Raw genomic sequence first — 12039 nt, 5'->3', positions numbered from 1 at the left:
GCATGTGGTAACATTTGAGTTTGAAGTTTAGCACTTAATTAGCTTATCAAGTTTGGAGGTAGATGGCTAAGCAACAAATTAGACAGATGGTCCCTTTTGCTTGCAATTACAACTAACAGATGCTAATCCCAATGAGCATGTTCTTTTTGGGGTTTGACACTTGGTTAGCTTGTCAAGATCTTTTTGAAATATTAATAATTTATTGAATCATTGGTTGATCCAATATGTTACATCTAACTTTTTCCTTTGATGATGATAGGTGGTAGGAAAGGATCTTACTGTCTTATCAATTAATAATAATACATTGAATTGTAAGAAAGTGCACACAGTGCATGAGACAGAGGAGATCCTTCCGATTCTTTTTCTCAAAGAGGGGACAATTGATTGGACTGTCAACCTTGGGATCGTGGACCCCATGCAATTTTGGTAAATATCTCAAAGTTTTCGAGTGTCTCCCAACAAAATCCAATGCCATGATAGTGTTGAAAGTATGTGTAAGTTGCGAAATGCATAAAATATATGCATGTTAGAAAGAGAGAGAGAGAGAGAGGTGCTTTTGGTTGTTTTCTGAGAGTATAAAGGGAAGGCCAGCCAGGTTGGTGAATGGGATCACATGTTGCTTCCTGCCATGCCCCAAGTGCGCGCGCGCACACACAGTCTCTCTCTCTCGTACCCCTCGCTCACAGGTGAATTCCTCCCCTCTTTAATTGAAAGGCGAATCTTGGGAAGGTGGTAGAGTTGGGTGGCCTCGTTGTAAGAACTCCCCGTTGCAAAGGAGAAAGGGGAAAAAAATGTTACCTTTCTCGTAATTCTTTTCTCTGTCTTTTGCGTCTTCCGGTTTCTTGCCTCCGTCTGGGGTTTGGGGAGCCGCATGAAGCTCGGCATCGCTTGGGAGTAGAGGGGATTAGGTGCTGGCGAAGAATGAAAGAAGGTTTCAAAGATGGGCAATTGCGGAACCAGAGAGGATAATGCCGTCGTCGCCGCTCATGCGCAAGGTGACAGCTTCCGCTTTCCCTTTCCCCAAAATTCCCTCCTTTTGGTGCTTTCCCAAGGATTACTGATTGATGCGTTGAGCCATTCTGTTGTTTGCCCGGCTTGTGGATCGGATTGTTCGGAGACGGCATTGTGTCTTTTGATTCTGCTTGAAGATTCCACTTTTTCTTGGTCGTTGCCAATTGCCTGCTGTTTTTTTTATGGCTTCTTGCTGGCATTGTTGTTTGGATCTTAGATGTGAATCGATCTGGTCTGGAGCTTTTGGAAAGGTCGGATCTTGTCGCTGGAATCGGCCTCATGGACTGGTTTTTGAAAAGGGTTTAGGTTTCTTTCTTTCTTCAGTTTCAGTTTATGGGGTTTGCTTTTCTTCCTATTTGTCTCCGTCTCTTCTTCGTCACTAGTGATGTGTTATTGTGTAATTTTTGTAATATCTCATTCCTTTTCGGTTTATATTATAATTGTCTTCTGGTAGTTCATGTTTTCTGTGTTTAGAGCTATTCTAGTAAATAGTTGCTCAAGTTTAATTTTTTACGGAGGAAGGAACAAACTTTGTTTTGTAAATTAGTTTGTCATGCAACTACTTCGAGGAACTTGCTTGTTGGTGTTCCAGCTTGATTCTGTCTGGTATGCAGAAATTTTAGTTGCTCAGCCTCACCAATGAAAAATGAATCAAGTAGCAAGTAGAAATGAGCAGGATATATATTTGATTATCTTCATTATACTTCACTTGCCCCAATCGTTATTTTAGATCTTCTGTACTCTTCAAATCATCATTTTTATTCAGTTCATCATGAATTTCAGAATTATGTAGAATCAGTGGTTAATCTAAATATGTGTGTGTAAATTTATTTGTGCAGTTCAGCAGCTCCAAATGTTCCAACTACCTGTTAAGAATGCTCTTCCAGAGAAAAAACACACTCGTACTTTCTCAGAAATGAGTGACCCCTCGACTCCTCGACACATTGAGGATTCAAGAAACATTGCAATATACAATGATGTGATAGCATTCACATTGTTCGAGCTAGAGACGATTACAAAGAGCTTCCGGCCAGATTATGTTCTTGGTGAAGGAGGGTTTGGCGCTGTCTACAAGGGTTATATAGATGAGAATGTGAGAGTTGGCCTCAAATCACTTCCGGTCGCCGTTAAGGTCCTCAACAAAGATGGTCATCAGGGGCATCGAGAATGGCTTGTAAGTTGGTTCTCACTTGGTCTATTATTTGATCTTTGTGCTAAAGTAAGTTATGTCAAAGCTATGCAATTTATCTGGATTATTCTTTCATATGCGACAAATATCTGGCCATCTCATCCATAGTTGATGCTAATCTTTATTGGCTTGTTTTCATGTGGAAACAAAAAGATGCATTTGTCTCCTAAATCATTTGGCAAATTCAGAACTTATGCACCTCCATCATTAATTAGTAAAAAAATTACCGAGATTAATGCCTGCTACTTGAAACAAAGGTACTAAGAATATATAAAGTTTTACTATCCATTTTTTACATGCAATTGTGAACGGTTCAACTGCAAATTGTGTTCTAGACTTTGAGGTACGAATAGAACATTGCTAGCAAAGTCTTTTATGTTCTCATAGTTTGGCAGGGCCCAACAATGCAGCCCTTAAGCTGTGTGACTTTTCCATGTTGAGTTGACATATTTTTAAAAAATGTGAAACCATTACAGGAATCATAGACAGGATATTCCAATCAATAATTGCAAAAAGAACTTCTATGTTGTTTTCTATGATTGAATGTCAATTATTATGTTTTATTTTTCAACAAACATAAGGAACATCTCAATATAACAAGCAAAATTAAAACCTCTGTGATATGCATGTACATATTTTGCTTGTAAGATAAGATAGTGCATTGGCTTAATCTGATTCTCTTCAAAATAATTTTATCTATGCCTTTGGTTAGTTGAGTTGTTTTTGACTTTGACTTACATACTTGTGTCACCAGACAGAGGTTAATTTTCTAGGACAACTGAGGCACCCTAATCTAGTGAAGTTGATCGGATATTGCTGTGAAGATGATCATAGGCTTCTTGTCTATGAGTTCATGTTCCGTGGAAGTCTTGAGAACCACTTGTTTCGAAGTACATTACTCTGACATTATTTTCTACATATTAGAATATGCCCTTATTGTTCTTTTACAATCTTATGCAATTATTTTAGAACTTATTCTTCTCCACAGGTTTCTTGTGCGTAAGATAGAAATGTTGTATTTAGTTTCAAATTACATAATCTTCTGTTGACTGTACTTCCTATAGGTAGATAGAGTATTCATCAGTTCATGTGCAATCTAAGCAAAGGAGAAAATGTTAGGAAACTATCATAAACTACAATCCAATGTCTAAACATCAGTTAAAATAAAATAATCTGTATATCTAAATCATGAGGTGCTGTACATGTCAGAGACTGAAACAATATGATTAAAGAAATATGAGGAATATTGTCTTTTTCATCGTCTGATAACATATCGTAAAAAAGTTTATTTAGTCTTTCTTACTTTTTCTTTCACCTCTATTGGTGCAATATTCTAAATTATCAAAATTATTTTGTTGTTTGATATTGTCCCTGATGGCACAATGAGACATTCAGCAATTTAAGACAGCAATTTTCCTCTTCAAATATTCAAAATGATGCTTGATAAGTGGGTTGGAAAAAGTAGTAAGGCCATGGCAGCTGATTTGACCTTATTGAACTATAACTCGAGCTTTCTATGCATAAATAAATTAAGAAACTACAAGGGTTATTTATCTTTGTTTTTTGGCAACGCATGAAATGTGGAACTAAGAGATGGAAGATGGGAACAAGGATAAGTGTGAAAACGATTTCAGGGAGGGGAAAGAAGATGGAAATGGAGAAGGATGGAGGTGTATGATTCATTTGATGGCATTAATCTTCTGGATTGGTATAATATTTAATCAGCAAAGAAATAATTACAATTGAAAATCGGCTCAAGCCAAGCATGCTATTTCAGAAATCAGTCATGCAAATTATTAATGAATAAAGGTTAGAGCTGCTCTATGCTGAAACCTAAGTTTTTTGTGCCTGGAGCCAACCTAGGCCCATTTCTAGCATAATAAAGAAGTTCTGCAAGTACTTGCAAGCAAGATACTAACATAGCTTAGTCATGGACAGAATTTATTCTGTAAGCCTAAGCTTAAAGATAAACTATTGTCAAGTTCTTGGTATAACAAGCTACTCTCAGAACTATAAAATATCTCAAGGTTAATTAGAGTCTTTAGAAAGGAACAAAAGAAAAAATAAAATAAAATGGACTAATTATTGTTGCAATATCAAAATACTCAATGAAATTGGATCTTAAAATTGGAGTAAAGAACCTGTCAAAGTAGAGAGAGAGAGATAGTATCTGTGTGTGTCTGTCTGACATTCGAGATAATATCAGAAATGGGTTTTCAGCAAACGGAAGTGAAAATTCAAAATGATTTGGATTTTGCCTCTTTGTGAATGACTTGTTGGATATGTTTAATTTTATTAGCTTGGCAAGACAGTATCTGCTTTCTATTTTTTGCTGTTCTAGATGACAAGTAGAAAAAGAAAATGGACATGAAGTTGGCACTTAATGAAAATCGACAAGAAATTTTTAAATATTTTTAAATCTGATGTCATTTATGCCTTTTTCCTAGTTATGTTAGCTAGTGGGACTGCTGCTTTTCTCATAATTTTGCCAATGTACATACAAATTTGTGTAGTATGACCGTTTGTGTCTGTTGTCCACCAAAATTATTTGTCAATCTTATTATAAGTTAGTTGAAATATAAGATTTGGTGACTTGATGTTGAGATTGAAATATTTATGATGTACCAATGGTTTGCATATGAGAGGACATCTTGGTGTAGTTAAGGAAAGTGGTGGCCTGCTGTGCTGATTTGTTATCTTTGCCTCTAATTAGCATATGCACATGAGCGGCCTTGATGTATATCATGGAGGGATATAAGAAGGAATTTACTCTATTGAAATTTTCTCTATGTTACTTCTGTCAAAGATTTCAGTTTGATTTTTCTTTCAGCTGTTTTGGTTTTCGTTGATGCTTAAGGAATTAGCACTTTGATAATTGATGCTGATTTAGACTTTGAACTTGAAGTTTCTTGTTTGTTATGATTTCTCTACACCATTAAAAATTATGCTTCTTTGTTGGTGAGCTCTGATAAACTTCCATCTGAACCTGGCTTTCTTCTTTGAGGCATTCAGAGGCAGCTGCTCCACTATCCTGGGCAACAAGAATGTCAATCGCACTTGGTGCTGCTAAAGGGCTAGCTTTCCTTCACAATGCTGAAAGACCTGTTATCTATCGAGATTTTAAGACCTCGAATATTTTATTGGACTCTGTTAAGTACCGGTCCTTTTCTGGGGTTCTTTAGAATTTATGGTTTCTTGGTTTCTATATGCAAATTTTGTTCAAAATTGCATACGTAGCTTTTGGTATTCACCTTCAATTTGTTCTTTCCCATCAACTTCTTTACAGGATTACACAGCCAAGCTCTCTGATTTTGGTCTTGCAAAAGCTGGACCAGAGGGTGATGAGACCCATGTGTCAACAAGGGTGATGGGAACCTATGGTTATGCTGCCCCTGAATACGTCATGACAGGTACCATATCTTGACATCTTGGAATTGTTTCCATGTCATAATTTTCATTTTGTTATACATAATTCTCAATAACTGATTAATTATATATACTGATTTCCTCGTGATTCTCCATTGTATCTCAATAGAAGCATGTGATTTGCTATTTTGATTGTAATTGCTGTTTGTGCATGAGCAGGTCATTTGACAGCCAGGAGTGATGTCTACAGTTTTGGAGTTGTCCTTCTTGAGCTCTTGACAGGTCGGCGATCTGTGGATAAGGCACGCCCAAGTAAGGAGCAGAGCTTGGTTGACTGGGCTCGTCCCAAGCTCAATGACAAGAGAAAGCTACTGCAAATCATTGACCCCAGGTTGGAGGATCAATATTCCGTGAGAGCTGCTCAGAAGGCCTGTAGCCTGGCATACTACTGCTTGAGCCATAACCCAAAAGCAAGGCCTCTTATGAGTGATGTCGTGGAGACGCTTGAGCCCCTGCAGGTGAGCAGTGGAAGTGAGGGCTCATTTCAGGCAGTAGGCGGCAGTGGGATTTCCGAGTACAAGATGCACCGTAGACTTGCAGGAAGTGGGGTCAGCTGTAGAGCCACACCAAACGCAAAATGTCCGCCAAGTGCTCTTCCATCATGCAGGGTCAGGTGAGTCTATCATTCTGCTCTGTGGTTGGGGAGGTGGTTCATTGTATATTGTCTGCTTGCTATGTTCTTTTTTTTTTGCTTGTCTGGGTTTTGCTTCTGCCGCTATGTTTTGATGTAAATTTTATACTTCTACTATCGGTTGTTTGCAAGATATTTATTTCTAATCGGTGTTTGTGTATCATAACTGACACAAACCTTGTCAGACAGGCTAGGTCTCGCCCTAGTAATGAAAGCTAGTTGAACTAATAAGACATGAATCTCATTCTGGAGCATGAGTGTCTGGGGAAACATTAGTGTAAAGATAACCTTATTGCTTGGTTTGTTTGTTAGTTTATCCTTTCTGACATGAAAAGTGACAAATGCCAACTGGTCAACTTAAATGTTAGCTTGCTTCCTAAATTTCATTTGTAATCTTTGCCTCTTCAAATGATGATTGATGCTGCATCTTCTCCACCATTTTATTTCCATCTAATGTGATAGCTGCTTGTTTCCATTGCACTGCCGCAGACACCCCAAATTTCTCGTTAGGGCTATGAGTACATGCTAATTTATTGAGTTCCTAGTTATCCCAGCTCAGACCCTACTAATTTTTCATATACTTTCCGTCAAACCTTCTGAAATCAAATAATGAGGGCTTTTAAGGCTCTTTTTGGTCTTTCTTTTCTTGTCCCTGTAGATTCTGTATGAATCTAGTGAAGACTACTATAGCTTTTTTTTAAAATCTATCAAGTATTATGGTTTAGTTTTAGGACCAAATTCTCACCCCAAATTATTTGTTAGATATTTGTTAGCCTGCATGTATGACAACCAGAATAAGAATATTTTTCTTCACCAAGTTGTACCAGCAATGTATTATTTTCTGAATGAATTGTGCATCAAGTTGAGCTTGAAGCTGAAGCTTCAATATGGTTCCAACTCATAAAGTTCTTCCCTTTATTCTCTCCCTTTTCATCATTCAGCTCTCAGTAGTCCTTGTTTTCTTCTTATTGATGACTTTTAGAAACCAAGAGCAGCAGATCAGATTCTATTCTTCCCCTGCTTCTGATAGGTATATGTTCCAATCTTAATGCTTTCTTGTCCTTGTTAACAGCTTATACCCATGTTATTGACATCTCAAATGTTCAACTTCCCACTTCATCCATCTGATCTTGGATATCATTTGACGATAGCCATCAAGTTTGATCCTAATCATTTCTTTGTCACTAATTATTGTTTGATCCTAATCATTCATATTGCGAAAATCTTGCTTCATCCTCTTTCTGAATTCCCTCATCAGGAGATCACTATTAATTTCCTACTCTGTGTCGATCGTTCCTTCCAGTCGATGAATACAACAACCCATATAAATTATTCCTTGTTCTTTAACTTGTTCGATTTGTCTTGTTAATATCAGGTCTAAGTTGCAAAAATGTTTGCTCATCATGTATCAGTTGGCTTTCTAGATCAATATATTACCTTGACAGCTTGAAGAACCAGTTTCAAACTTGTGTTTCTCAAACTTGAAATCCAGGCTTAATCCAGATGGATCAGCTGAGTGACAGGCATTAGGGCATGGTGTTGACACTTCCTCCAGTATACAAGCATTCCAGTATCAGTCTCACTCATGGAAACCTACTCAATCCCAACAATGACTTCAAGCTTTATCTTCCCCAAAAGAGATCCACATAGGGTTCTGTACCAGACATGGTCCTCTTATTCTCTCACATCAATCAACAATGGTTGTTGGCAGCTTGGAATCTTATCCACTGATCCCTGGTGGGCTAAGCATCTCTCCACCATTACCTTCTATCTTACATCTACTAAGTCAATGGGTATTCATCAATACCAAATTCATGATTATCTAAAGCAGCCATCAAGATCAAAGTTCTAATCATATCGTGACCGGATTAGTCACTTGCGATTTTCTTTCCTTCTGATGGGGATAATATTCATTAGACTATTGAGACATGACATGAGAATACCAACTTATTATTAAAATAGAGTAGTCAAATCTACCACGATATTACGTATCAGAAATTTTCTTTAATATCCTCATAAGAATATGTTCATAACAGGAAAGCTATGAATAAGAGTTTCTATTCATGATGCAAGTGTTTTTTTCTCTCTTTTCTCTTTAGGGTTCATCTTGAAAGATCTATTCAGTTGAGTTGAGCAATTTGTTGTTAGGAACACACCGGACTGTGGTCCTTTTTTTACAGGAGGAGGCGTGGAGATCTGACTTAGCCATTGATCTTTTCTCTCTCCCCTCGAGATTGATACTGTTGGATAGTTCTTGCTTTGTGCTAAAATTCAGAAATGGGACCGGTGCGAGTGACAAAGTTGTATCTGTCGGACGAACACATCTTTCAAAGATAGAAAGAGAATTTGATCATCTAACTATCCAGCCTTGAATATTGTATGATGCTTCAAATCATCAGGTAAATCTTAATTAGTTTTCGCAGCCATCCGGATTGAAGTCTATCACATCATTCCGCGGCCAGATTACTTGCTCAACCTTCTCTGTTTCTGAGAGAAATGGTTTTCTAAGCAACGAAGGGCACCTCAATCTTAATTAATCACCTAATCTTTTGGCTTTCTTCCTCGCTATAGAACATGACTTGTGGTCATTGTCAACATGGAAAGAGAACATCTAACAGTGACTACTGAACTGGCATTGAGCTGCCTCTTTAGTGAGTGGGTTTTCACCAGTCTTTTGACTTTGAGACTGCTTCTTTGGATTACTCCAAACCTTTCCAAGGTGCTGTTACGCAGGCCATGAACAAGTTTAGCTTGCCATAGGACAGAATGGTAGGTGATACTGATGCAATTTGTTCTTCTTCTTCTTCTTCTTCTGACCATTCTGCCTTGAAGGATTTCTTCTTTTTCTGCATGTTGGTTCATTATTAAACCTCGAACAAGATATAGAAATTCAAACAAAAGTAGAAAAAAACAAGAAACAAAGAAATTAGGGAGACTTTTGACAAAATCCAAAATGGCAATTATTGAGATGGAAGAAGAAAATAATTTTACAAAAATACAGAGTTCTCTAAGATGCTAAAACAAGTTTTTTAATTGAGGTAGTTGCACTGACTATTATTCATTTCTTAGCATAATAGCTAATCAAAACTTTGCATCTCTCTCAAAACTGCACAGTTCAAGTTACAAAATACCACCACATCACTGCTTGACAAAAGCAATGCAAAGGCAGTGGTGCAAATAGACTGTGTATTTTTTTGATGTAGCAATGAGAGTAATATGTCCAAAGTTTTCTCTTGTTTCAGCAAGATGACTGGAGCTGCTTGAAGTGTTAAATAGCAAGCAGTCATACACTCTGTTCTCTGCAATTAAAACATGAAATCTTGGTGAGAAAAAGAATTTGTGTGATACAAGCAAGATTGATGTTAATTATATGGAAAGCTCATAGCAGGCATTCAGAATTTAACTCGTGACTGGAAAATTGCAGAGGATTGTTGGAAGAAGTCAAAGAAAGATATTTCGAACCAAAATCACATGTATACTGTTGTTTATCATCATTCTTCTTCTTCTTCTTCTTCTTCTTCTTCTTCTTCTTCTTCTTGGTGTTCTCTTGTGGCTTATCATCAGGGAGATGTGACATCAACAAGGCTATATAAATACAAACATCATTAATCAGGTGAGTTAAAGAGGGGTTGACTGTTGACGCTGTGATCATGCTATCATCATAATTATCTCATTTGTGCTGAAGAAAAAGTTGAAAAATGCTTTCAAATTATTTAGGTAATGATCAAAGCTTATAAATAGATCGGACCTTTACGAGAATTTTCGTCCTTTTAAGAAACTTAGTGTTCCAAATCTAAGAGGCGAAACTTAATTACGAATAATTTGATTAAGTGATCGATAATCTCAAAAGTTTAAACTGTTAGGTTCGGAATAAGCCCAAATAAATAGTGCAAATCAAATAAGGGGAAAAGATTACAAAAGTATCGATTAAAGATACTTTAATTAAGTGTTCTGATAATAGCGAAAGCTTAAGTTGTCAATATATTTATAAATGTTAAGAGTAATAAATATGCAATGGCAGTTTTGTCATTTAACGCGTAGTTCCCCCGATGGCCATCTTCTCTTTCCCAAAACCAGTCATCCTTAATTTGCTGAAAGAGATCATCTCAGAGAGGCAGAGAGAGAAGGATCAAGCAGTTTCTTCCCCTTCAACATACTATAATCATTTACAACCTCTCTCTCTCTCTCTCTCTCTCTCTCTCTCTCTCAAACATGAGCAATCCCACCACCAACCTCAACCTCATGTTAATTCTCAAACTCTTCCTGATCACTTTGCCCACTAAAGGCAATTGCTGCCCCTAAATTTCCCTACTTCGGTTGCCACCGATCATTCCTCATCACTTCGCTTGCATGCAGGAGGAGTGTCGGCCGACGTCGAACTGCACCCGGTCATGGAGTACTACACGACGGCCACCCCGATCCAGCATCGACAAGCGGCGGCGGCCCGCGAGCTGACGCCGTTCCAGCTCTGCCTGGATTGCCGGTGCTGCGCCGCCAACAACGCCAGCAACTGCTCCACCATGCCCTGCTGCTTCGGCATCGACTGCAACCTCCCCGACAAGCCCTTCGGCGTCTGCGCCTTCGTGCCCAAGACCTGCAACTGCACCTCCTGCCAGTGACTGCTCCCGCATGGCCGTGCAAGGTAGACACACACAACTCAAACAGTGGTTGATACTGGATATGAAGTTAGATTTAGAATATAAATGGTTTGATTTGGAGTACTCCTTCTTCTTCTTCTTATTGTTGTTGTTGTTGTATTACTTCTTTGAATCTATTTGCTGTTATTACCATTGGCTTGTTTTCACTTTGTTTTGGTTGGCAAGTGAATCACGAGGAAAGTGTCTATAGCTGCTTGCTTGAGATTCTTGTCCCATGGAGCAATTATTCAGTCTGAGACCCGTACTTCATGTGCTGTCCATTGTTACATGATTTAGAAAAAGAGAGAGAGAGAGAGAGAGAGAGAGAGAGATTCTTCTGTAAAACCTTAGTTCTACTCTTTTATATATATCTTGAGATTTCAGCTCAGATGATCCATTAGAACAAAGTTGTGGCTGCAGATCTCACCCTTCCATCTTCCATAGATCTCAAACACTGGGAGTTTTCATCTTAGATATTGCATCAGAACAAAATTATGCCTGTGGGACCTCTCACTCTTCCTTCTTCCTTAGATCTCAAACAATAGGAGAATGTGTCGTACTACTACTCTTTGGTGCTTGATAGGATACCTCTTAGAAGTATGTAATATATTGTGGAAGCACTCGCAACCACTTGGCAGTGGAAAACAAGGCACAGTGAGTACAGTCAAAGAAGATATTTTGCGCCACTGCTCTGAGATTGTGGTTGTTGTTCTGCACCTTAACGTTGTTCTATATTGTACCCTTGTCTTATTCTACTGTCATCAGCTAACTCTTATCTTCTGAAGAAGATGGCTAAAGACTCATCCTGTTTTCAATTTACTAACTGTGAAAAGAAGATGGAAAACATGATCCAGAAATTGTGCAGGAAGAGGCTGCTGGGTAATAAGAGTCTTTTGAGCCTGGATACAAAGTTGTGATCCAAATATTGGATTACATGGAGATTGTTAGGGCTTTAATTCCATTAACCATGTCAATTACTATACTCTCTCTGTCTCTCTGTGAAGAAACACATCCTGTGGGTAACAACAAAATGCCTTATGATGATTATAGTTCTGTCAGGACATGACAGAGGGTGTCCTTTTGGATATGGCCAAAATAGTTTTTGAATGTAAGCATTGGAATCTTTTGTTAGAACAAAAGTGAAA

At 38.0% G+C, this 12039-nt stretch overlaps 2 protein-coding genes across 5 annotated transcripts; both read left to right on the top strand.

The window, feature by feature from the left end:
* The first annotated feature begins 575 nt into the window (after positions 1 to 575).
* LOC135675515 (probable serine/threonine-protein kinase PBL8) lies at positions 576 to 9735 on the top strand. Of its 4 annotated transcripts, none has more exons than XM_065185735.1 (7): positions 576 to 995; positions 1851 to 2185; positions 2955 to 3090; positions 5213 to 5349; positions 5487 to 5610; positions 5786 to 6239; positions 8406 to 9482. In XM_065185735.1, exons 1-7 carry the CDS (start codon positions 941 to 943, stop codon positions 8455 to 8457), a joined length of 1293 nt encoding a protein of 430 aa, XP_065041807.1. In that variant the 5' UTR covers positions 576 to 940; the 3' UTR covers positions 8458 to 9482. The 4 variants fall into 4 exon arrangements, with proteins under 4 accessions (XP_065041807.1, XP_065041810.1, XP_065041809.1 ...); XM_065185738.1 differs by lacking the exon at positions 8406 to 9482 and adding an exon at positions 9500 to 9735 and having other exon boundaries at positions 577 to 995; XM_065185737.1 differs by having other exon boundaries at positions 577 to 995; positions 8438 to 9482.
* Positions 9736 to 10336: 601 nt separating this feature from the next.
* LOC135675516 (uncharacterized) lies at positions 10337 to 11047 on the top strand. The gene is made up of 2 exons (XM_065185739.1): positions 10337 to 10542; positions 10614 to 11047. The coding sequence occupies exons 1-2, from the start codon at positions 10470 to 10472 to the stop codon at positions 10874 to 10876; spliced, it is 336 nt and encodes a 111-aa protein (XP_065041811.1). The 5' UTR covers positions 10337 to 10469; the 3' UTR covers positions 10877 to 11047.
* Positions 11048 to 12039: the final 992 nt, after the last annotated feature.

This window comes from Musa acuminata, chromosome BXJ1-6, assembly GCF_036884655.1.
Source record: "Musa acuminata AAA Group cultivar baxijiao chromosome BXJ1-6, Cavendish_Baxijiao_AAA, whole genome shotgun sequence".
Taxonomy (NCBI): domain Eukaryota; kingdom Viridiplantae; phylum Streptophyta; class Magnoliopsida; order Zingiberales; family Musaceae; genus Musa; species Musa acuminata.
This window is presented reverse-complemented; position numbering and strand designations above follow the sequence as displayed.